Here is a 25,905-nt window from a genome sequence, read left to right on the forward strand (position 1 = left end):
CTGGTGTGATATAGCAACGGTCTATTCAAATGGGAGTTGATGTTTCGACTGATTGTTCTGACTTCAAATCAGCATCTGAACTTATTTTAAATGTGATAATTTTTTTCCCCGCTTTTTTTCTCCCCAATTTTGTGGTGTCCAATTGGTAGTAGTTACAGTCTTGTCTCACCGCTGCAACTCCCGTACGGACTTGGGAGAGGCGAAGGTCGAGAGCCATGCGTCCTCCGAAACACAACCCAACCTTGCCGCACTACTTCTTGACACAATGCACATCCAACCCGGAAGCCAGCCGCACCAATGTGTCGGAGAAAACACTTTGATCTGTTTGTGTTACATGATGTATTTTTGTCATGATCCCGATACTGTGACTTTATACGTTTTTTATTTCCCAGAACTCCCCTACATGAAGCGGTGGTGTCGGGGAATGAGCCTGTGTTCAACCAGCTCCTACAGTGTAAACAGTGAGTTAAAACAGAAAACCATTTACTAAACCAACGACCTGGGTCCTACTCCCCATTGACCTTATTGAAAACAGCCTGAGGAGTAGCCTCTATTTCCTGGTGTAATACTGTCAATACCCCCCCCCCCCCCCTTTTTTTTCCCTCTGCTCTTTCTTCCTCGCTTCCCTCCTGTGCCTCTCTGCCGAGGCTGGACCTGGAGCTGAAGGACCATGAGGGGAGCACAGCTCTGTGGCTGGCCCTGCAGTACATCACCGTGTCCTCTGACGCCAACGTTAACCCCTTTGAGGACGATGCTCCGGTGGTGGAGAATGGAACACTGTTTGATGAAAACAGCTTTGCAGCCCAGCTCATCCAGAGAGGCAGTAACCCAGACGCACCAGACACAACCACAGGTAAAATGTCTCATTTGAAGGGAACATGCTAAAATGTTTATGTATGATTTGTAACTTGGATGAATATGATGCAATAATATAAAGCATTGAACAATTACGGAAGTCAGTCTTCACTTATGTTTTTAAATCTTACTTTCTTTTTCCCTTTCTTTCTCTCGCTTATTCTCTCCCTCCATTCCTCCTCAGAGAACTGCCTCATGCAGAGGGCAACGGGTGTAGGCAGTGAGGCTGCTGCCCTCTTCCTGGCCACACATGGGGCAAAGGTCAACCATGCCAACAAATGGGTATGCAATGATGCACTGCATCACAAACTACTGCGTCATACAAGCTAACCCCCCCCCCATCCTGTCTGTTTGTATGTCTGACGCTGTGTGTGTCTCCTCTCCTCCCCCATAGGGTGAGACCCCTCTCCACACGGCGTGTCGCTGTGGTTTGGCTGGCCTGACAGCAGAGCTTCTCCATCAGGGGGCTAACCCTAACCTGCAGACGCAGAAGGCCCTCCCCGACGAGGCCCTGGCCCAGGGGGTGTCCCTGCAGAGCCCGCTCCACATGGCCATCGTACACAACCACCCCGACGTGGTGTCAGTCATCTTGGAGCAGAAAGGTAGGTTAGTGGACAGTGGGAAGCATCTCCATGTCAAGCAGCCCAGGGAGATGAATGAACATGATTGACACCCAGAGTGAAAATTGGAATTGTTACCTGCATACCAAAATTTTATTCCCTGGTGTTTCCAGCCAATGCTCTTCACGCCACCAACAACCTGCAGATCATCCCAGACTTCAGCCTCAAAGACTCCATGGACCAGACGGTGTTGGGCCTAGCCCTTTGGACAGGTAGGCTTCACCAACAACAAAAAACGCTACACTCATCAGATGGGTAGCTACTAGCTATGTCAGTGTGAAAGAGCCTGCCGACACTCTATCAATTTAAAATGCTTTTAAAGGGATACTGTGAGATTATGGCCTTTGTCTACATAACCAGAATCGGATTAATTTGTGGACATGATTTGTATTTCTCTCTGCGTCCAGTATGAAGGAAATTAGAGGTCATTTTGTGAGCCAATGTTAACAAGCGTAAGTGAAATGACACTAACTCTACAGGTACGCTAGCATATGCTAATGTACCTGTAGACTTCCAGTCATTGGAAGACTATGGGTACTCCACCAGTTCAGTTCATGGGTAAGTAGAAAGATGACTTAATTGCCAGAATTGCGGCGTATCACTTTAAGAGCGGAGTAGTTTCATGTCCTTGTAGGGCTCACACCTTCACACTTCCTCCTCCTTTTCCAGTCTCGCATGCCATGGATAGCGAGACAAACAGAGGAGGTATGTGCAGCCAAACGTTTCTAGTCATGATAGTCCAACCTAAAACATCGTCCATAGACCAGTGGTTTTCAACCTGTGGGTCCGCACATTTTAAATGTAAAAAAAAAAAGAATTTTTTTATTTTCTTCCTAATTACTATTAATACTAGCTATAGTCTTTTAAGCAAGTTTTACATTTACTTTTCACAATGCAAATTTTAATAGGCCTTTCACTGCTAAAATTTACTAAATTTGACTGCCAAGAGATTTTGTTAAAATGATTTTTGACTCTGCAAATGGTGGTCCTCAAGCTTTTGAGTAATTTGGTGGTCCCCGGAAAGGAGAAGGTTGGGAACCGCTGCTATAGATGTAGTCCACGCTGGAGTCGAGCAGTAGTTCCCTTTACAGATTATCCCAGATTGAGTTCTGGTTCCTGCCGTGTGCTCCACTGCTTTGCCTGTGCTTTGCACCTGCTTCTTTTGGTCTTTTCCCCCTCTCTTAGATAAAGATACAGAACCAATTAAGAGTGGAGATGTGCAATTGACAGGATTTTAAAAGGGTAGTTTGGTCTCACGGAACAATGATCTGCATCAGATCATGTGTTCAACCTCACTGCCATTCGGGATCCACAGCTTTCAGTATGTCTGTGTCCTCTCATCTGTCCCTCAGGTATGCATACCATAGCAGCCCAACTCCTGGGCTCTGGGGCGTCCATCAACGACACCATGTCCAACGGTCAGACCCTGCTGCACATGGCCATCCGCAGACAGGACAGCAAGAGTGCCCTGTTCCTCCTGGAGCACCAGGCTGACATCAATGTCAAGTAGGAGGACTCGGATCAGGAGCTTCATAAACCAGCAGATGCATTTCTCAGTTCTTTATTTCCCCTCAAGGGGAATTTTAATTTGCCATCTTAAAAGTCAGATAATGTATCATAAAGAAACTGTGGAGCAGTCTCCCATTTTATACAACAATGCAAAGATATATGGAAGCACAAGCCATAGGTGATATGATCTGTAGTGTTACACATTTGCTGAGTATCCCTGTGAGGTGTTTATGTAAGTAGGTAAAAAAAAATCTCTCCCTGCAGAACCCAAGAGGGTGAGACGGCGCTGCAACTGGCCATCAGTAACCAACTCCCCCTGGTGGTGGATGCCATCTGCACACGGGGGGCCGACATGTCCGTGGTGGATGAGAGGGGACACCCCCCTCTGTGGCTGGCCCTGGAGAACGGTCTCGAGGACATTGCATCCACACTGGTGAGATTGGAGAAGAGGGGGGTAAAGGAGAAAGCGATGGGGGGAGGAAGAGGAAGGGGGTGGTTGTGGAAGTGGGAGCCCACAGATGAATGTAAATAAGAGACTATGTTATCCCATGATGGTTGTATGTGAGAGCCTCAAGTGTTCTAGTCAATAACGTGCATGTCATCCAGGTCAGGAGAGAACTTCTGGTTGGTCCTAGTTTTGAGTGGGATTGGTATGGGAATGTCTGCTTGTTTCTGCTACTGTAGGTCCGACATGGTTGTGATGCCACCAGTTGGAGCTCTGGTCCCTCAGGCTGTCAGCAGACCCTCCTCCACAGGGCTGTGGATGAGAACAACGAGGTCACCGCCTGCTTCCTCATCCGCAGGTCTGTCTGATCACACTCATCCCTCACAACGCACTCATTCCTTTTGATCAAATTAACACATTTATATAATGGAGCGAGTGTTGCCGATGCGTCTCACCTTCTAATGCACTCATCCCTCAATGGGTGGCTGCACTCAGCCCTTACTGTGGTCTCACAGCAAATTATACTCATCCTTCTTTATAGCAAATATATGAACTGGCTTTTAATATCTGAGAGTGGCACCTCACCTTTTAATGCCCTTATCCCTCAATGTGCCCATATTCCTTGCATTGCAAGTGCTGTGCTCTACCAACTGAGCTACACAGCAGTGGTTTCCAACATTACATTTTTTGTGGCATCTTGATGGCATATAAAATTCTGCGGCACACCTAAAATGTCCCTATTAATTAATTTAGTGGTAATGACCTTCTGATCAATACTGCAAATCATCTATTGTCTGAATGATGCTGTCACCCCCGTGCTTCGCGGTTGGGATGGTGTTCTTTGGCTTGCAAACCTCCCCCTTTTCCTCCAAACATAGCAATGGTCATTATGGCCAAACAGTTGTATTTTGTTTCATCAGACCAGAGGACATTTCTCCAAAAGTACAATCTTTGTCCCCATGTGCAGTTGCAAACCGTAGTCTGGATTTTTTATGGCGGTTTTGGAGCAGTGGTTTCTTCCTTGCTGAGCGGCCTTTCAGGTTATGTCGATATAGGACTCATTTTACTGTGGATAGAGGTGCTTTTATACCCGTTTTTCCTCCAGCATCTTCACAAGGTCCTTTGCTGTTGTTCTGAGATTGATTTGCACTTTTCGCACCAAAGTACGTTCATCTCTAGGAGACAGAGTGTGTCTCCTTCCTGAGCGGTATGACGGCTGCGTGGTCCCATGGTGTTTATACTTGTTTACTATTGTTTGTACAGATGAAAGTGATATCATTCAGGCATTTGGAAATTGCTCCCAAGGATGAACCGGACTTGTGGAGGTCTACAATTTGGTCTTGGCTGATTTCTTTGGTTTTTCCCATGATGTCAAGCAAAGAGGCACTGAGTTTGAAGTTAGGCCTTGAAATACATCCACAGGTACACCTCCAATTGACTCAAATTAGGTCAATTAGCCTATCAGAAGCTTCTAAAGCCATGACATAATTTTCTGGAATTTTCCAAGCTGTTTAAAGGCACAGTCAACTTAGTGTATGTATAATGCTGACCCACTGGAATTGTCATCCAGTGAAATTAATCTCTGTAAACAATTGTTGGAAAATGTATTGTGTCATGCGCAAAGTAGATGTCCTAACTGACTTGCCAAAACTATAGTTTGTTAACAACAAATTTGTGGAGTGGCTGAAAAACAAGTTTTAATGACTCCAGCCTAAGTGTATGTAAACTTCCGACTTCAACTGTCCATACAAATTATTAGACCAAAGGTGAATACACAACAGTTCACCTGACATAAGACTGAATCCAAACATTACACTGTTGTGCCTTTTCCTAAGCCATTTCAATGCACTTCTATGACTCAAAGAAGATTCTTCAACTATAAGGTACTTTTTGGAGCTCTCTTAGCTGTGCCGTTTAGGAAATAGAGCAAGCACACTTTAAGATCATTTGGAACACATCCCTGCATCCCTGCCATCACACAATTACTCTTTAGGCAATCCAAAGACAGAGTATTATAAATCGCAATCTGCGTAAGGTGGGCATAATTTGAAAGTTTATTCTGTTGCCAACATGACTAGCTAAATTATAAAATACGGTCTTAGTGCTAAGCTTTCACAAGGCAATTCAGAGAAATGGATCACAATTTTGGTGCGCATAGAAAGTCATGAGGGGGTCTGACAAAGTACGCAGAAGCAGAGCGTATCTCCCATTGAGCTATAAAAGAGGGCCGCGAACAGATCTATTCCCTGTGTGATCACTACCGTCTCTCTCGAAATGAATGACTGAGCACAGAATGCACCCATGCCCTACAAATAGAATATCAGATTTCAGAGCGTGATGTCAGATATGTTCTATCAGAATGGGTGCTTCATCCAATATCCTGTATGACAGCTGTGAGCAGCCAGTCGCATCCCCCTAACCAGCCATTAGCCTACTCAGCTGCTTCTTATCGTCCGTTCTTTCTGCGCATCGCCATCAGTTTTGAAATCTTATTTAGACATGATGGCAAGCTGTGGTGTGCAGACAGTGATGGGGTTTGTTATATTTGTTTAATTATTGGCGTGGCAAACCCTGTGGTATCACTATTGTCATGACTGTCCTGTGAGGATCACGTTCCAATTTGGTGGGATTGTGACAGGAACCAGGCTTCTCTTTCTCCCACAGAGGGGAGAGGGAGGGTGCTGGATGGTTGACCGTTCATACCCGGTCGTAAAGTTAAGCACGAGAGATCTCGTCCTCTCTCTCTTTCTCCTTTTTAGTATCAACCAAAGGAATGTGTTTGTCTAGAGAGACTTTTGCCCACCCAAAACTCTAATGTCCAAAAAGTGAATATCGGAAACAATATTTCTAACAGAAGAATGTGGGGAATGGTCAGTCGGTAGATGTAGAAAACGAACTTGTTTAAAAAAAATTGTGATGTCAGTTGAAATACTGTAATTTGGAAAGGATACCCCCTTCATCTGTCACGTTTTCATCCAATATGTGGTGCATACAATATGACAAATTATGAAAGTAATTTTGTTAAGATTGGAATGTGAATTTAGGGGTCATAAGAAAACTTGTAATCATATCCTTTGCAGATTAAGTAGCCACGCCCCGAGGTGAGGTCAGAGAGCTTGTCACCATATAAATATATATATAAATATATGATGGAGCCCCAGACCGAGGGTGATTGACCATCATCTTGAACTTCTTTCATTTTCTAATAATTGCGCCAACAGTTGCCTTCTCACCAAGCTGCTTGCCTATTGTCCTGTAGCCCATCCCAGCCTTGTGCAGGTCTACAATTTTATCCCTGATGTCCTTACACAGCTCTCTGGTCAGGGCCATTGTGGAGAGGTTGGAGTCTGTTTGATTGTGTGTGGACAGGTGTTTCTTATACAGGTAACGAGTTCAAACAGGTGCGGTTAATACAGGTAGTGAGCGGAGAACAGGAGGACTTCTTAAAAAAAAAACGAACAGGTCTGTGAGAGCCGGAATTCTTACTGGTTGGTAGGTGATCAAATACTTATGTCATGTAATAAAATGCAAATTAATTACTTAAAAATCATACAATGTGATTTTCTGGATTTTTGTTTGAGATTCCCTCTCTCACAGTTGAAGTGTACCTATGATAAAAATTATAGACCTCTACATGCTTTGTAAATAGGAAACACTGCTGATTTTGCAGGTTATCAAATACTTGTCCTCCCCACTGTATATACAAAGTTTACATACACTTAGGTTGGAGTCATTAACTTGTTTTTCAACCACTCCACAAATTTCTTGTTAACAAACTATATCTTTGGCAAGTTGGTTAGGACATCTACTTTGTGCATGACACAATTGTTTTCAACAATTGTTTACAGACGGATTATTTCACTTATAATTCACTGTATGACAATTCCAGTGGGTCAGAAGTTTACATACACTAAGTTGACTGTGCCTTTAAACAGCTTGGAAAATTCCAGAAAATTATGTCATGACTTTATAAGCTTCTGATAGGCTTATTGACATAATTTGAGTCAATTGGAGGTGTACCTGTGTATGTATTTCAAGGCCTTCCTTCAAACTCCGTGCCTCTTTGCTTGACATCATGGGAAAATCTAACAATAGCACGCAAGTTTGCAACTTCAAAATTCACCCAAATTATTGTGGGAAGCTTGTGGAAGGCAATCTGAAATGTTTTACCCAAGTTAAACAATTTAAAGGCAATGCTACCAAATACTAATTGAGTGTATGTAAACGTCTGACCCACTGGGAATGTACTGAAATAAATAATTCTCTCTCCTATTATTCTGACGTTTCACATTCTCAAAATAAAGTGGTGATCCTAACTGACCTAAGACAGTTATTTTTTACAAGGATTAAATGCCAGGAATCGTGAAACTGAGTTGAAATGTATTTGGCTAAGGTGTATATAACTTCCAACTTCAACTGTATTTGTTGTAACAAGCAGTCATATCTTGTCTGTCCGCTAAGGACCTTTTTCATGTAAAGGGTGTATGTTTATTGTGTTTATTATTTAGTAAGCGAGTAAATAAATAATTAAACCAGTATGTGTAGTACTGAATAATGATGTAGGCTGGGGTTTTTGCAGATCCAAGAAGTTTACGAATGGTCAGAATGATGATAAGAGGTAATAATTATGAAGATGAATGTTTATCGATGAAATGGGACCTTCAAGTTTAATTTGGGAGATGGTAACTCTCTAAACAACTTCTTCCGTGGTGCCCCAAATCCTAATGAGTTAATTGTAACATAATTAATTTAATTGAGTAACAAGTCAACATATTTTGTGGATTAAATAGGTAATTAGATTAATGAAAGTAAAGTCACGACACTATACTACTCTGTATTGTGATACTTAGCCTGGTATCACATTAGTAAAATGTTGGTATTGTGACAACCCCACTCTGAAAATAGGCTATTTTTTTGTGTTTTTCTGTGCTAAATGTCTTTGTCACCTTTTTGGGCCCTCACAAGTTTGCATCCCTGATTTATAATCCTCAATGCCTCATCTTTCAAAATGCGTCGAGTCATCTTAATTTACAGCATTAACCTCACTTGGACAACAAAACATTGCAAATGTTGCCCAATTACCGTGAGGGATGGGGGCACGGTGCTCGTTCAAACCCATATGGTGATGTGACGTGCAGAGCCAGAGCTCTGATGTCATGTATCGCACGTTAGTGTACAGCCACTACGTTCCAATTTGGCCGCTTATTAGTGTATTGTTGTTTGGCTGCTCACTCAAACACTTTATTTACTTTAACACAGTCACCTATAGAGTTTGGCCAACTTTTACACTAGCTGCCATGTTAGCACCTTTCAGCAGTCCCAATTATCCATTCTTTATTTATGGAGTGATAATTCTCCAGATTCCAGTTTGAGTTGAATCTACACTGAACATAAACACAACAGGTAAAGTGTTGCTCCCGTGTTTCATGAGCTAAAATAAAAAATCCCAGAAATGTTCCTTATTTCTCTAAAAATGTTGTGCACAAATTAGTTTACATCCCTGTTAGTAAGCATTTCTCCTTTGCCAATATAATCCATCCACCTGACAGGTGTGGCATATCAAGAAGCTGATTAACAGCATGATCAGGACAATAAAAGGTCAATCTAATATGTGCAGTTTTGTCACACAATGCTATAGATGTCTCAAGTTTTGAGGGAGTGCGCAATTGGCATGCTGACTGCAGGAATGTCCACCAGAGCTGTTGACAGAGAATTTAATGTTAATTTCTCTACCATACACTGCCTCCAATGTCGTTTTAGAGAACTTGGCAGTATGTCCAACTGGCCTCAACTTCAGACCACGTGTAACCAAGCCAGCCCAGGACCACCACACTGGGGGGTAGTATTTCTGTCTGTAATAAATCTCTTTTGTGGGGAAAAACCTATTCTGGTTGGCTGGCTCCCCAGTGGCTGGGCCTATGCCCTCAAAGGCCCACCCATGGCTGCACCCCTGCCCAGTCTTGTGAAGTCCATAGATTGGGGCCTAATGAATTTATTTAAATTGACAGATTTTCTTATATGAACTGTAACTCGGTAAAATATTTGAAATTGTTGCGTTATTTAAATATTTTTATTCAGCATGGTTGAGGAATCCATCTTGGTTCTGAATGAGTCAGCAAGAGGAAGTAGTTTATTGATTAACCAGTGTGATCTGTGCCTAATGACTGTGTCTAATCTAACCCGGTCTCTCCTCTAGTGGTTGTGACGTAAACAGCCCACGGCGTCCAGGTCTTAACGGTGAGGGGGATGAGGATGCCAGGGACGGACAGTCACCCCTCCATCTGGCAGGCAGCTGGGGGCTGGAGGAGGTGGTGCAGTGCCTTCTGGAGTTTGGGGCAAATGTCAACACACAGGTATGTCTCGCTTACTTCCTTAGACTTTTTTTATTCCTCCTGGAGCCTAGGCCTTCTACTGCAGTTTTTCAGCATATGCAGTCTCACTGACTGTCAATACACAGGTCAGTTTCACCAGGCAGTCATTCCTTTAAGCACAGGCATCTCCCACTCCTCACTTTTATTAGATTCCTCCACTTTGAGAGTCGTGGTCCAAAAGCATGCTTAATGAGTGAGTGAGGAGTATCTCGTGTCTGTCCCATCAAACCCCGTTTATTGTGGCTAATATGAGCTGTGTCTACCCAGGACGCAGAGGGCCGAGCGCCTATCCACATTGCCATTAGCAACCAGCACAATGTCATCATCCAGCAGCTCATATCCCACCCGGACATACGTCTGAACGCGCGTGATCGCCTGGGCATGACCCCCTTTGCCTGCGCCATGACACACAAAAACAACAAGGCTGCAGAGTCCATCCTCAAGAGAGAGCCCGGGGCTGCCGAACAGGTGAGAGACATACACAGGCATGGGCATTTGAAATTATTTCACTATTCAAATTATATATATTTTTTTTGGGGGGGGGGTTATATCTGGGTAATCTAAATAAATATAACATTTTATATATATTTTAAACTTAATTGGAGACTTTTTCTCTGGATAGAGCCATCATTTGAAAGCGTGTTCTATTGCCAACATGTTACAAAATATGATCGTAATTTTAGTGCGCCTAGAATAGTCCGGTGCGTTCAAGTCGTGTTCCCTGCCAAATCTTTTCACAATACGACAAACAGCCTCATTCTGTTCAGAACAACCCAACATATGATGCTATGTCATCTTGTAGCTTTACATCAAGCATAGTGATCATAAACATTGACACTGTGTATGACATTACTTTTATGATATGGATATGTGAAGTGCATGTTTGGACCTACGGGTCCTTGGATTGATTTTTTGACATCAACGCGGTAATTATTATAATCCTCCTCTTTCGAAATACATTGAGTCCTATTTAAAGCAGTTCCCTCACTCCGACGACAAAACATTTGCAATGTCACCCAATTAGTGGGAGTGATGGGAGTAACTTATTTTCTCGTGGTGTTCAAGTTCAGAACCGCTGTCAGTCAAAACAATACTGCACTGTGAAGTGGAGACCTTGAGCTCTCACATAATGTATAAGGTGTTACTGTACAGCCACTGTGTTCCAATTTAGCTGCTTATCAGTTTTCAAATCTGCTATTTTGAGTCCGTATACAGGTACGAGTGTAAAGAGTTAAAAGTAGGCCGAATCCTAACGTCCGTTCGGATATTTAAATAACCGTGCCCATCCCTATTTTGTTACAAACATTGTGTATGATGAAGCCTAACCCCCACCATCCTTCTCTTTCCTCTCAGGTGGACAACAAAGGGCGTAACTTCCTGCATGTGGCGGTGCAGAACTCTGACATCGAGAGTGTTCTGTTCCTGATCAGTGTCCAGGCCAACGTGAACTCCCGGGTGCAGGATGCGGCCAAGCAGACTCCTCTACACCTGGCTGTTCAGGCTGGCTCTGAGATCATCGTCCGCAACCTAGTAATGATGCCTACCCTACCTCCTCACCAGTAGCTAAGCAGCTTTCTCACCAGTGTGAGAAGATGTAATTGTGTGAATAGCTGTGTCTTTTGGCTCTATTTTAGCAAGCCTAAGTCGATCTTGGCGCTCTTGCGTGGCGCTGTAGCACAGTGGGAATTGATGCATTTATAACTTACAGGTGTGACGTGGGCTTGACCACTCACTGGCCAATCAACATGCTCCATGGCTTAATACTGTAACTGTGTGGTGGTATTATCCAAACCCAGCACAATAGAGCCCCAATTGTCTGTCTAGGGTGTTTTGTCATAATTGCAGTCATGGTGTGCAGATGATCAGATTGTGAAGTGTTTAATGTCAGGAACCACATTTAATATGCTGTTCTGAGATACTTAACTCAAATGTAAAAGAGACAACCTGGAATGCAACCAAAGTCTGTGTGCATGTCTGAGATGCTTGTGTGTCTGATTTCGACTCTTATCTGACTCTTGTATGTCCATTGCAGCTGCTGGCAGGGGCCAAAGTGAATGAGCTGACCAAACACAGACAGACAGCTCTACACCTGGCAGCCCAGCAGGACCTGGCTACTGTCTGCTCTGTGCTGCTGGAGAATGGAGTGGACTTCACCGCTTTGGATGAGAATGGCAACAACGGTACTGACTGAGCCGTAATCTAGGCTGTAACACAAATGGCACCTGTTCTGAGATAGCTATGATTCCCTATATATAATGCACTACTTTTGACCAGGGAAGTAGAGATGATGGTGCCATTTGGGACACAACCGTAGATGGGGCTGTTTCAGCTTAGATAAATTTTCCAACTCCTGAAATTGAATTTGTTTGAAATTCTGCTATGCAGTGCCATTACCCTGCACTCTCTTGTTTCACTGTTTCTTTGTCTCTCATCTCAGTTTAGCTTGTGCTAATACTCAGGTTTTCTTCTGTCTTTTCTCTCCTCAGCCCTGCACCTGGCCGTAATGCAGGGTCGCCTTAATAACGTGCGTGCCCTTCTCACAGAGTCCAACATTGATGCGGAGGCCTTCAATCTCAGGTACACTCCCTCAACAGTACTTCAGTTCTGTTTTACAGTTCAAATTGATTTACTTAATGTAAAAACACATTGGTCATCTTTCTTGCCTAAGCTCTTACATTAAAAACAGCAAGTAAGATCAAGATGTTGAAGGACAAAGGGAAAGGCTTAATGTGTTTGTTCACTGAGCTATTTTTTGTTTTGTAGGGGCCAGTCACCGATGCACGTTCTGGGGCAATATGGGAAAGAGAATGCGGCGGCCATCTTTGAACTGTTCTTGGAATGTATGCCTGAGTACCCTCTGGACAAACCGGACAATGAAGGGAACACGGGTAGGACTGAGTAATATATCACTTTTAATTCAAATGTAATGTTTTAGGGTGATATTCCACATACCTGTATTGCAAAAATCATTTTGTTTTTGAGCATTTATGTCCACTTGTCTTTTTGGTCTCATCTCCTTCGCTCCTTCTGCTGTGATGTGACTGTACACCTTCCCATTTACACACCAAGCCCCTTCCCCTGCCACTCACACAAAAAAATATTTGAGATCACTTCTTCCTCTCTGACAAGCGGTTTCAACTCACTATTTCAGTTTTGGTCCCACAGTATCAGTCATATGGACACCGAAAGACTTTGAGACATTTTTTTACTGTAACCTTTCTAATGATACATTTGTTTATGTATCAACTACTCAAATTGCACGCAGAGCAGAAACTACTAAAACTGGAGTATTAAGAACATTGATTCTGGAAAATTAATTCTCAGTTTGTCGCACACGGCATTGTGGTACCACTGGCAGCATTTTAGCCAAAGACTGTTATATTGGCTGTCTAGTTTGTTTTATAAATGTGCAATAAGCATAAAGCACAATTTATGAGGAATTGGCAACTCGTTCTCATTCCGAGAAGTAAGGTAGATTTTAACATCTGAACAAAGTGCACACGGTAGCATGCTTTACATTCAGTTGGAGACGGACAGAAGTGTTTTCATAACAATTCAACTGTTCTACCTTGTTAGCTAGCAAATGGATCCAATTTGGCTAAACTTGAATTATAAAGATTAGCTGGCTACTGACTAGCACGTGGGCTTGTGCTGAGAGATTGTTTGAGACCTATGTTGATTTTCTATAAATTAAGAAGTTAATCATTATTAGTGAATGTGCATTATGCATGTTTCCGGTTGAAATATTTAACAAAAAGGGCATTTACATAGACATATTTGAAAGCCATATCAGTGATTATTACAAAAATTTGATTAAACTATATTGATCAAATATGACCTTATTAGTTGGTCTTTTGGTTTTGCAAGGCTTATATTTATCCGAGGTACAATTTCACAAGCCCTGAATTTATTAAATTATTGCAGACTGTTTGCAATGCATTGTATTTTACCTTGTTCAGTCGTGGCCAAAAGTTTTGAGTGACACAAATATACATTTTCACAGGCTGCTGCCTCAGTTTGTATGATGGCAATTTGCATATACTCCAGAATGTTATGAAGAGTGATCAGATGAATTGCAATTAATTGCAAAGTCTTTCTTTGCCATGCAAATGAACTGAATCCCCCAAAAACATGTCCACTGCATTTCAGTCCTGCCACAAAGGGACCAGTGGACATCATGTCAGTGATTCTCTCGTTAACACAGGTGTGAGTTTTGACGAGGACAAGGCTAGAGATCATTCTGTCATGCTGATTGAGTTCGAATAACAGACTGGAAGCTTCAAAAGGAGGGTGGTGCTTGGAATCATTGTTCTTCCTCTGTCAACCATGGTTACCCGCAAGGAAAAATGTGCAGTCATCATTGCTTTGCACAATAAGGGCTTTGCAGGCAAGGATATTGCCATTTAGTTGATTATCAAGAACTTCAAGGAGAGCGGTTCAATTGTTGTGAAGAAGGCATACGGGCGCCCAAGAAAGTCCAGCAAGCGCCAGCACCGTCTCATAAAGTTGATTCAGCTGCGGGATCGGGGCACCACCTGTACAGAGCTTGCTCAGGAACGGCAGCAGGCAGGTGTGAGTGCATCTGCACGCACAGTGAGGCGAAGACTTTTGGAGGATGGCCTGGTGTCAAGAAGGGCAGCAAAGAAGCCACTTCTCTCCAGGAAAAACATCAGGAACAGACTGATATTCTGAAAAAGGTACAGGGATTGGACTGCTGAGGACTGGGGTAAAGTCATTTTCTCTGAATCCCATTTCTGATTGCTTGGGGCATACAGAGAAGACGAGGTGAGCTGGACCATCAGTCCTGTGTCATGCTTCTCAGCCAAGGGAGTGGGCTCACTCACAATTTTGCCTAAGCCATGAATAAAGAATGGTACCAACACATTCTCTGAGAGCAACTTCTCCCAACCATCCAGGAACAGTTTGGTGACGAACAATGCCTTTTCCAGCATGATGGAGCACCTTGCCATAAGATAGCTAAGTGGCTTGGGGAACAAAACATCTATTTTAGGTCCATGGCCAGGAAACTCCCCAGAACTTATCCCATTGAGAACTTGTGGTCAATCCTCGAGGCGGGTGGACAAACAAAAACCCACATATTCTGACAAACTCCAAGCATTGATTATGCAAGAATGGGCTGCCATCAGTCAGGATGTGGCCCAGAAGTTAATTGACAGCATGCCAGGGCGGATTGCAGAGGTCTCGAAAATGAAGGGTCAACACTGCAAATATTGACTCTTTGCATCAACTTCATGTAATGGTCAATAAAAGCCTTTGACACTAATGAAATGCTTGTAATTATACTTCAGTATTCCATAGTAACATCTGACAAAACTATCTAAAGACACTAAAGCAGCAAACTTTGTGGAAATTAATATTTGTCATTATCAAAACTTTTGGCCACGACTGTACAACAAAGCTTATTTAGAGAGAACATTTCATATCGAGATGTATATCATGAATCACCCATAAGTCTAGATATGATTTTCAGGCCATATCTCGCCCAGCCCTGAACACCGGTAGGAAGGAGAGCAGGGTGCTGAGGTAATCTTGAATCTTACTGGCAGGATCTCAAGGCCCTTTGGGTGGAGTGTTTCTGTCCTTACTAACAGCTGCCTTAGTCTCAAAATGTCTGACTTGTGTAAGTCATTTTTAATGACATTTACATTGCCTTCAGAAAGTGTTCATACCCCTTGTTGTTTTTACAGACTAAATTCAAAAAATAGTGCAGGGGGTGTGCAACTCCAGTCCTCGAGGGCCTGATTTGGTGTCACACTTTTTCTCATCCCTAGCAAACACAGCTGATTAATCAAATTGAATTCTAAACTGAAGATAATGATTTGGTGATTATTGGAGTCAGCTGTGTTTGCTGTCAAAGTTTTGCCCCAGCTATCAGGCCCTTGAGGACTGTAATTGCCCAGGCCTGCATATTGATAACATGTATTTTTAAATAATGTATGGACGCTTTCCCATAAGTCTCTAAGAGCTTTACACGCCTGGATTGTACATTATTTGGCCATTTTTATTATTTAACTTGACAGAGCTTGAAGAATTTGATTGTTGAGCATTGCTAGACAGCCATTTTTCAAGTATTGCCATAGATTTTCAAGCTGATTTAAGTCAAACTAACTAAGCCACTCAGGAACATTCAATGTCATCTTGGAAAGCAACTCGTGTAGATTTGGCCTTGTGTTATAGGTTATTGTCCTGCTGAAAGATGAATTTGTCTCCCAATGTCTGTTGGAGAGCAAACTGAACCAGGTTTTCATCTATGATTTTTCCTGTGCTTATGACTGTATTGTTTCTTTTTTACCCCCCCCCAAAAAAACTCCCTAGTCATTGCCAATGACAAGCATACCCATGACATGATGCAGCCATCTCCATGCTTGAAAATATGAAATGGTACTCCTTGATGTGTTGTGTTGGATTTGTCCCCAAACATAACACTTTATATTCAGGACCCAAAAAATAGTATTCCTCAAGTACGTTGTTGTAAACAGAATGCATGTTTTTTAATATTTGTATTCTATACAGGCTTCCTTAATTTCCCTGTCATTTAGGTTAGTATTAGAGGTCAACCGATTAATCGGTATCGCCGATTTTCACGTTTTCATAACAATTGGTAATCAGCATTTTTGGATGCCAATTATGGCCGATTACATTGCAATTCACGAGGAGACTGTGTGGCAGGTTGACCACCTGTTTGTTACGCGAGTGTAGCAAGGAGCCACGGTAACTTGCTAGCTAGCATTAAACTTATCTTATAAAAAACTATCAATCTTAACATAATCACTAGTTAACTACACATGGTTGATGATATTACTAGTTTAGCTAGCTTGTCCTGCGTTGCATATGTGGTGCCTGTTAATTTACCATCGAATCACAGCCTTCTTCAACTTTGCCAAAAGTGAATACACAACTATATTTTCTTAAACGTGCATATTTAGTTAAATGAAATTCATGTTAGCAGGCAATATCAACTAGGAAAATTGTCACTTCTCTTGCATTCAGTGCAAGCAGCAGTTTGGGCCTCCTAGCTTGTTGTGAACTGTGTGAAGACCATTTCTTCCTAACAAAGACCTTAATTAATTTGCCAGAATTTTACATAATTATAACATAACATTGAAAGTTGTGCAATGTAACAGCAATATTTAGACTTAGGGTTGCCACCCGTTCGATACGGATCGGTTTCGTATTTCACTGAAAGAATTAATGTTTTGTTTTCGAAATGATAGTTTCAGGATTTTACCATATTAATGACCTACGGCTTGTATTTCTGTGTATTTACTATCATATCACTATCATATTATCATTAAGTCTATGATTTGATATTTGATAGAGCAGTCTGAGCGAGCGGTGGTAGGCAGCAGCAGGCTCGTAAGCATTCATTCAAACAGCACTTTCCTGCGTTTGCCAGCAGCTCTTTGCAATGCTTGAAGAACAGCGCTGTTTATGACTTCAAGCCTATCAACTCCCAAGATTAGGCTGGCAATACTGAGATAACTAGTCCGATAATTCCTATAATAAATACAACCTAAAACTTCTTACCTGGGAATATTGAAGACTCATGTTAAAAGGAAGCACCAGCCTTCATATGTTCTCATGTTCTGAGCATGGAACTTAAACGTTAGCTTTCTTAAATTACACATATTGCACTTTTACTTTCTTCTCCAACACTGTTTTTGCATTATTTAAACCAAATTGAACATGTTTCATTATTTATTTGGGACTAAATTGACTTTATTTAGGCATTCTATTAAGTTAAAATAAGTGTTCATTCAATATGGTTGGAATTGTCATTATTACAAATATATATACACACACACACACACACACACACACACACACACACACACACACACACAGTAGGGCAAAAAAGTATTTAGTCAGCCACCAATTGTGCAAGTTCTCCCACTTAAAAGATGAGAGGCCTGTAATTTTCATCATAGGTACACTTCAACTATGACAGACAAAATGAGAAGAAAAAAATCCAGAAAATCACATTGTAGGATTTTTTATGAATTTATTTGCAAATTATGGTGGGAAATAAGTATTTGGTCACCTACAAACAAGCAAGATTTCTGGCTCTCACAGACCTGTAACTTCTTCTTTAAGAGCCTCCTCTGTCCTCCACTCGTTACCTATATTAATGACACCTGTTTGAACTTGTTATCAGTATAAAAGACACCTGTCCACAACCTCAAACAGTCACACTCCAAACTCCACTATGGCCAAGACCAAAGAGCTGTCAAAGGACACCAGAAACAAAATTGTAGACCTGCACCAGGCTGGGAAGACTGAATCTGCAATAGGTAAGCAGCTTGGTTTGAAGAAATCAACTGTGGGAGCAATTATTAGGAAATGGAAGACATACAAGACCACTGATAATCTCCCTCGATTTGGGGCTCCACGCAAGATCTTACCCCGTGGGGTCAAAATGATCACAAGTGAGCAAAAATCCCAGAACCACACGGGGGGGACCTAGTGAATGACCTGCAGAGAGCTGGAACCAAAGTAACAAAGCCTACCATCAGTAACACACTACGCCGCCAGGGACTCGAATCCTGCAGTGCCTGACGTGTCCTCCTGCTTAAGCCAGTACATGTCCAGGCCCGTCTGAAGTTTGCTAGAGAGCATTTGGATGATCCAGAAGAAGATTGGGAGAATGTCATATGGTCAGATGAAACCAAAATATAACTTTTTGGTAAAAACTCAACTTGTCGTGTTTGGAGGACAAAGAATGCTGAGTTGCATCCAAAGAACACCATACCTACAGTGAAGCATGGAGGTGGAAACATCATGCTTTGGGGCTGTTTTTCTGCAAAGGGACCAGGACGACTGATCTGTGTAAAGGAAAGAATGAATGGGGCCATGTATCGTGAGATTTTGAGTGAAAACCTCCTTCCATCAGCAAGGGTATTAAAGATGAAACACACCGCCCTGGCAACGAAGGAGTGGCTTCGTAAGAAGCATTTCAAGGTCATGGAGTGGCCTAGCCAGTCTCCAGATCTCAACCCCATAGAAAATCTTTGGAGGGAGTTGAAAGTCCATGTTGCCCAGCAACAGCCCCAAAACATCACTGCTCTAGAGGAGATCTGGAGGAATGGGCCAAAATACCAGCAACAGTGTGTGAAGACTTACAGAAAACGTTTGACCTCTGTCATTGCCAACAAAGGGTATATAACAAAGTATTGAGAAACTTTTGTTATTTGACCAAATACTTATTTTCCACCATAATTTGCAAATAAATTCATAAAAAATCCTACAATGTGATTTTCTGGATTTTTTTCCCTCATAGTGTCTGTGTACCTTTGATGAAAATTACAGGCCTCTCTCATCTTTTTAAGTGGGAGAACTTGCATAATTACTTTTTTGCCCCACTGTATATATAAAAAAATCGGCAGATTTAATCGGTATTGGATTTTTTTGGTCCTCCAGTAATTGGTATCAGCGTTTTCTTATCGTAACTGTTTTTAAAATCACCAATTGGTCTTATGTTAAATCCCTAAGCAGTTTCGTTCCTCTCCTGCAAGTTAGGAAGGACACCTTTATAATTGTAGTGATTGGGTGTATTGATACACCACCCAAAGCCTAATTAATAACTTCAACATGCTCAGCATCTGCTTATTAAAAATAAAAAATCACATCCACCAATTAGTGTCGTTCTTGCAAGGCATTGAGAAACCTTCCTGGACTTTGTGCTTAAATATGTGCTCTAAATTCACTACTATTCACTATGGTTGTATGTGTGGGGTACAGAGATGAGGTAGTTGCTCAAAAATCTGAGTCCATGCAACTTTTATTATGTGATTTGTTAAGAGTATATTTACTCCTGAAGTAATTTAGGTTGCCATAACAAAGGGGTTGAATATTTATTGTCCAAAGGCATTCAGTGGCGTAATGTACTTAAGTAAAAATACTTTAAAGTACTACTTCATTTGTTTTTTGGTATATCTGTACTTTACTATTTATTTTTGACAACTTTTACTTTTACTTCACTACATTCTTAACGAAAGTAATGTACTTTACACATTTTCCCTGACACCCAAAAGTACTCATTACATTGTGAATGCTTAGAAGGACAGAAAATGGTTCAATTCACATGTTTATCAAGAGAACATCCCTACTGCCTCTGATCTGGCGGAATCACTAAACACATGCTTTGTTTGTAAATGATGTCTGCGTGTTTTAGTGTACCACTGGCTATCCGTAAATGTAAAAAACAAGAACACTTTGCAGTCTGGTTTGCTTACTATAAAGGATTTTTGTAAATTATATGTACTTTGACTCAAGTAGAATTTTACTGGGTGACTCACTTTTACTTTTCATTTTATATTAAGGTTACATTCCAAATATGTCAACCAACAAAATTCCACTTTGACATTGAGGTATTGTGTGTCGATCAGTGACACAATTTAATCGGTTTTAAATTCATGCTGTAACACAACAAAATGTGGAAAGACTCAAGGAGTGTGAATACTTTCTGAAGGCACTGTATATAGTATTGTTAGTGTGCATAGTCACTGCAAGATAGGATCAGTGTAGATTGTCCGGGTAACCATTGATCAAAGCTGCAATATGTAACTTTTTGGGCGACCCGGCCAAATTCACATAGGAATGTGATTTATTGATTTGTCATTTTCTATGAAGGCAAGTCTAAAAAGCAGTAGATCTGTTTAATGTGTGCTATATCTATGCTTCCCGTGCTTGTTTCATTTTTGCATTATTTACTTTTGGTTTTGGACACCAGCTTCAAACAGCAGAAAATATAATATTTTGTGTTATGGAAAATATATTTCACAGCAGTTTAGATGGTACAATGATTCTCTACACGACTGCTTGTTTTGTCGCATAAATTGAAATTAGGTGAACTATTAGAATTTTAGCAACAATGAAATTGCTTAATGATTTCTGCACATTCTACCTTTAACTCTTTTTAGTAGTCTTTTGGCTGTTTAACAGTCTTCTGGGGATGGAAGCTGTCTCGCAGCCTGTTGGTCCGAGAGCTGATGCTCCGGTACTGTTTACCGGACGGTAGCAAAGTGAACAGTCTATGGCTTGGTTGTCTGGAGTCTTTGGCAATTGTTCTGATCTTAAACTTGGACCACCTGATATAGAGGTCCTGGATGGCAGGGAGCTCTGCCCCAGTGATGTAATAGGCTGTCCGCACCACCCTCTGTAGCGCTTTGTCGTTGAGGGTGGTGCATTTGCCATACCAAGCGGTGATGCAGCCAAGCAAGATTCTCTCGACGGTGCAGCTGTAGAACTTCTTGAGGATCTTAGGGCCCATGCCAAATCTTATCAGCCTCCTGTGGGGAAAGAGGCGCTGTCATGCCCTCTTAATGACTGTGCGGGTGTGTGTCTACCCTGTTAACTCCTTAGTGATGTGGATGCCAAGGAACTTGAAGCTCTCGATCCGCTTCACTACAGCCCTGTTGATGTGGATGGGGGTGTACTCTCTCCTCTTTCTTGTTCTTACTGATGTTAATATGTTATTCTTTAGAACAGTGGTTTCGAACATAAAATGTATTATTTCCTCACGGTCAAAATGAGCTAAAAATAGTCCTCTTTCCTTCGCTTTTGGAATTTGATGCTCTGTCTAGCTTTCGTTTCGATGACTCGTAGCAAGTTGGACAGAATGAAGACTGTAAATGTAGGTAGATCCATTATCATTTATACACCGTTTCAATTTGGTTTAAGTCATTTCAATGGCAGAAAATAAATGTTTTGCTCAAACCACCCACGGGATCTGCCCCGCTGGCCATATGTAGAACCCCTGTTCTAAAGAATAACATCAAACATTTTTGTTCCTCAGTTCTGTTGCTGGCCTACATGAAGGGCAATGCTAACCTCTGTCGTGCCATTGTGAGGTCTGGAGCTTGTATGGGCCTCAACAACAACCAGGGAATCAACATCTTCAACTACCAAGTAGCCACCAAGCAGCTGCTCTTCCGCCTTCTAGGTGAGACGATTGGTCCTGGTGTACTCCTTGAATAGATATGCTATTCGCTGCAATTGGTTTGTTGTCCAGTAGTTCAGCATAGAGTACAGTTCATAAGAACACAGTCTGTAGTTTACAGTAGTTATATATCAGTTAAGCATAGAGAAGAGTTTATTTGATCCATGCATTAATCATGATCGTCACGGTGGGTACAATTTTTAAGGTATTTTTAAGAAGGGAAGCAATTCTCATTGTGTTTGCTTTCAAATACGATGTATCGCTAGGACTGCCTTCTCTCTTGGGAATATCTATCAAAAAGAGCCACTCTCCCACCCTGGTTTTTATTGCTTCTCTTCCTCACTACTCTAGCTCTCCTCATATCGGCTGGATACCTGTTTGCCTGCTTAATCTGCTTACAAGTGAACCGTGAAGGATATCGCTGGTTGAGTACTAATCTTAAGGATTTTTTTCATGTCGAAATTCCTTTTCTACTTCTGTCTCACGGCTAGCTATTGAGACTCAGTTAGCCCACGCTGCATGGCTAGCTCGCTGAGAGGTAAGCTAACCTCACTAGAATACCCTACCTGCAACATGGTGGCATTGCTAGCTCTAACCTACGTTTACCCGTTAGCTTTAACTAGAGCGACCGTCTCTGCCTCAAGGCTCCGTTGGTCGCGGGAGCATAATCTGAAGGCGGTTTCCCCAACGCGGTTTCCTTCAGCCAACACTGAGCTCTCCACGGCATACCTTCACCACAATGTAGCTGCTAGTTAGCTAGCTCGCCAGGAAAGCTAACCACACCAGCATTTATTTTTACTTTTATTTAACAAATTCTTATTTTCAATGACGGCCTAGGAACAATGGGTTCTGCCTGTTCAGGGGCAGAACGACAGATTTTTACCTTGTCAGCTCGGGGGTTTGAACTTGCAACCTTCCGGTTACTAGTCCAACGCTCTAACCACCAGGCTACCCTGCCGCCCCATTACTACCTGCAACACAGTAATATTGCTAGCTCCCTTCTCTTGTCTCGTTTATTTGTTTGTATTAACTAGAGCGACTGACTAACCTCACGACACTGCAGTCGTGGGAGAATACCTACCCTAAGCTGAACTGCCCCCATGCGGTTCCATTTGGCTAGCACTATGCTAGACACAGCATTCTTTAGCCACGAGGTAGATGCTAGCATGCACATTACTATGCTCACCCCAGCTAGCATTAGCCCCGAGGCTTCTAACTAGATATCTTACAGTGGCTAGCTCGCTGGAAAGCAGGCTAACCACACTAGCATTCCTACCTACACATACATTGCATTAGCATGGCTAGATAAAGCAGAAACAAGTTCCCTACCTGCCCAGATGGTAGTATTGCTAGCTCCCTTCTCTCGTTTAGTACAACCTATGTTCACTCCTTTGTGTTGACTCGGCTGACTGGTTTAGTGTCACGGCATTATGGTTGTGGAGATTTTCAGCCCGATTTTGAACAATGCACCCATGCTGTTACTTTCGGATAGCACTATACTAGCTGTAGATTACGCTTAGCCTCACGAAGTGGTTGCTAGCTAGCTAACGTCTACACTAGCCTCACGGCTATAGCATTCATACATAGTGCTCACTTCAGCTAGCCATTAGCCGCGAGTCATCTAGTGAAGTAGCGTAGCTCAGGCCTATCAAGGCTAATTTGCAGCAATGCTGAAATGCTTTCTTCTCTCGTTTTAGTACACCTAACGTTCACTCGCTTTCATTGGCTAAACTGACCAGCTACACATTACAGTCCTATGGTAAAAAGAGACTCTCAAACCCGAAGAAACAACGCGATTCACTCGGTTGTCTTTGGCTAACGTGGTGCTGGCAAGCTCCGCCATTCAGCAGCTAGGTGAGTGAACATTAGCTAGCAACACCGAAAGCCTCATGGCTAAGCGTTGACTAGCACGCATAGCCTGGTTATGCAATGCTTTTCCCCCCAGAGTTATGGCCCCTGCAATGGGAAATTCTCGGTCAAGTCCTGCGAGTGAGATTTTACTGAGTACTGGCTTGTGCTTGGCCAGTCTACTAGTCCTCACTGCTAAAACAAGCTAGCTAACCAGTCTGGCTATTGCTAGCTTAGCTCTGGTATTTAGTTTGCCTAGCATTGATTGCGTTGTGCTTAATGAGCCAGCTCTGATAGGTGGTGATCCGGTCCACGAGATGGCTTGAAACTGCTAGCTAACGGGACAAGGGTGGCTTTACCACTTGGCTGTCTGGTATGGTTCACATAATGTTCAGTTGTGCCCTCTGCACCTTTTTCATTTTCAAACCAAGGCTGTGTGAGTTATGTTAGTCGCCAACAAGCACTGTCTCCACTCCGTGCCTAATAGCACAGCCTCCAGAAGTACATATCAGTCATAGCCAACAACAAAAGTTGCCGCCATGTGGCACAAGTGTGAGATGTGCCAGAAGGTGGCGAAGTCTTCAACTTCTGCTGCCCCGCAGACCTGGGCCCCTGTGGCAGCCTGCTGGCAGGGAACAAAGAGCTGGCCTTGGGGTAATGAGGTCCTCTGCAACACAACAGTCTGCCAAAACTCAGGCTAGGCCCCTGAACCAGTTCAAACCTGTTGGGAAGCAGTTTTACATTGCAGCCGCATCAAGGATCCAGCCCTCTAACCCTCCTAAGGAAGGTAAGGTTCGGCCAACCTAGGGCGCAGCCCTTGTGGCTGAGGAAGCTAGTGTGCTGGGTCTACGGCTTTCTGCCCTATCCTCTTTCTCTTTGGGTTTAACGGTTGCTACTCCTTCCACTCTGAGTTTCGCAGCAGTGGGAATGCAGAGCATTAAGAAAGAAAAACACTATCTGTGCAGAAGCTCAGTTTTATGACTGTGCTCATATGAGAGAGTGAAGTAGACACACTGTGTCCTCCCCCGAGTGCCCGCCTCCCTCAAGCTCTCCCCCCAGCACCTTCTCAGGTTTTTAGCCAATGGCAGAAGTCAGCATGTCAGCACTCCCTCCGGTCTCATCGACACATGGAGCAGTAGGGCAATCTCTTTTGCCATCCACTGTGGCTCTTATTCCCCCGTGCCTATGGCCTCTTGCCCCTGACTGCTATGGCGCGGACTGTCAGTCTAGCCAGTTTTGGTATGCACCGCTCCAGTTTTCCCAAAAGAGGGCGCTGGGGAAACCTAATCGTTCTCTTTTCGACTATATCCTGCCTGATCATGGGGACCATTTATATTTATTTATAATGGCAACGGTGATGGCCTTCGGAGGGGCTTTGAAGAGCGCACTCCTGCAGACAAATTTACCTCTTGTGCACTGTTTTTGTGCGGCATGTACTGGGCTTCCTTCACTTTTGAAGTGTCCCTGCACCTTCTCGGTGCATACTCCTATAGTTTAGGGACCTGAGGGGTGCTGATTTTGGGACTACCCTGGCTTTGGAGAGGATGCTTTGCCAAACCGGAGTAGGCCATATACCCACGTGTATTTGAAAGAGAACTTAAGGTTATTTGCGTGACCCCGGTTCTTTGATAATGACTGAGCTGTATCCCGCATTCTCCTGTTTGCAAGAGCGTGAGAAAGAGAAGCATGCTTGAGGATAACCAGAGAATGGGAAAGTGGCTCCTTTTATGGAAGTGAGGGTGTCTCCTCATTCGCCGCTACCAGTCTGTTTACGACAGATAAGCGTTTGATAGGTACTTCCAATAGAGTAGCAAACCCCACATGATACATCTCACTCATATTAACAGATAACCAGGGTTACGCAGGTGACCTTACCTTTTGTGTGTTTTAGATATGTTGTCCAAAGAGCCCCCGTGGTGTGATGGCTCAAACTGTTATGAATGTGCTGCCAAGTTTGGAGTCACCACAAGAAAACATCACTGGTAAGAACTGGAAAAACTGTTTCCTAATAAAGACTGCTTCAGTCCTTTTTAAAGGGGCAATCTGCAGTTGCGACATTTTTTATTAACTTATAAATAAATTAATGGTATCGCCATTGATCCTTGAGTAATATAGCACGATTAATGCCTCCGTGAGCTTGGTTGAACTTCAGAACCCAAAATATCAGCTTATTTTATTCCAATGTTTTACATTGTAAATCTAAACAAATACTTTATAGCAGGGTTCCCCAACTGGTGACTCGCAGGTGATTGTATTTTTTTTTTTAATGGACAGAAGACTGTAAAAACACCAGCAAAA

At 42.6% G+C, this 25,905-nt stretch overlaps 1 protein-coding gene across 2 annotated transcripts in view; it reads left to right on the plus strand.

Moving 5' to 3' along the window:
• LOC109893023 (rabankyrin-5) overlaps nucleotides 1-25,905 on the plus strand; it is a 43,300-nt gene that overhangs the window by 14,991 nt on the left and 2,404 nt on the right. Inside the window, exons 9-24 of one of the 2 annotated variants that reach the window (XM_020486013.2) lie at nucleotides 393-461; nucleotides 648-853; nucleotides 1,040-1,137; nucleotides 1,250-1,457; nucleotides 1,589-1,687; nucleotides 2,828-2,981; nucleotides 3,249-3,417; nucleotides 3,669-3,787; nucleotides 9,626-9,782; nucleotides 10,068-10,268; nucleotides 11,154-11,330; nucleotides 11,833-11,980; nucleotides 12,287-12,377; nucleotides 12,564-12,688; nucleotides 21,616-21,762; nucleotides 25,499-25,589. In XM_020486013.2, coding sequence (XP_020341602.1) covers nucleotides 393-461; nucleotides 648-853; nucleotides 1,040-1,137; nucleotides 1,250-1,457; nucleotides 1,589-1,687; nucleotides 2,828-2,981; nucleotides 3,249-3,417; nucleotides 3,669-3,787; nucleotides 9,626-9,782; nucleotides 10,068-10,268; nucleotides 11,154-11,330; nucleotides 11,833-11,980; nucleotides 12,287-12,377; nucleotides 12,564-12,688; nucleotides 21,616-21,762; nucleotides 25,499-25,589 — 2,259 coding nt within the window. The remainder of the gene's footprint in view (nucleotides 1-392; nucleotides 462-647; nucleotides 854-1,039; nucleotides 1,138-1,249; nucleotides 1,458-1,588; nucleotides 1,688-2,827; nucleotides 2,982-3,248; nucleotides 3,418-3,668; nucleotides 3,788-9,625; nucleotides 9,783-10,067; nucleotides 10,269-11,153; nucleotides 11,331-11,832; nucleotides 11,981-12,286; nucleotides 12,378-12,563; nucleotides 12,689-21,615; nucleotides 21,763-25,498; nucleotides 25,590-25,905) is intronic. The other variant, XM_020486014.2, reaches the window with a different exon arrangement.

The sequence above is a fragment of the Oncorhynchus kisutch genome, linkage group LG6, assembly GCF_002021735.2.
Source record: "Oncorhynchus kisutch isolate 150728-3 linkage group LG6, Okis_V2, whole genome shotgun sequence".
NCBI lineage: Eukaryota > Metazoa > Chordata > Actinopteri > Salmoniformes > Salmonidae > Oncorhynchus > Oncorhynchus kisutch.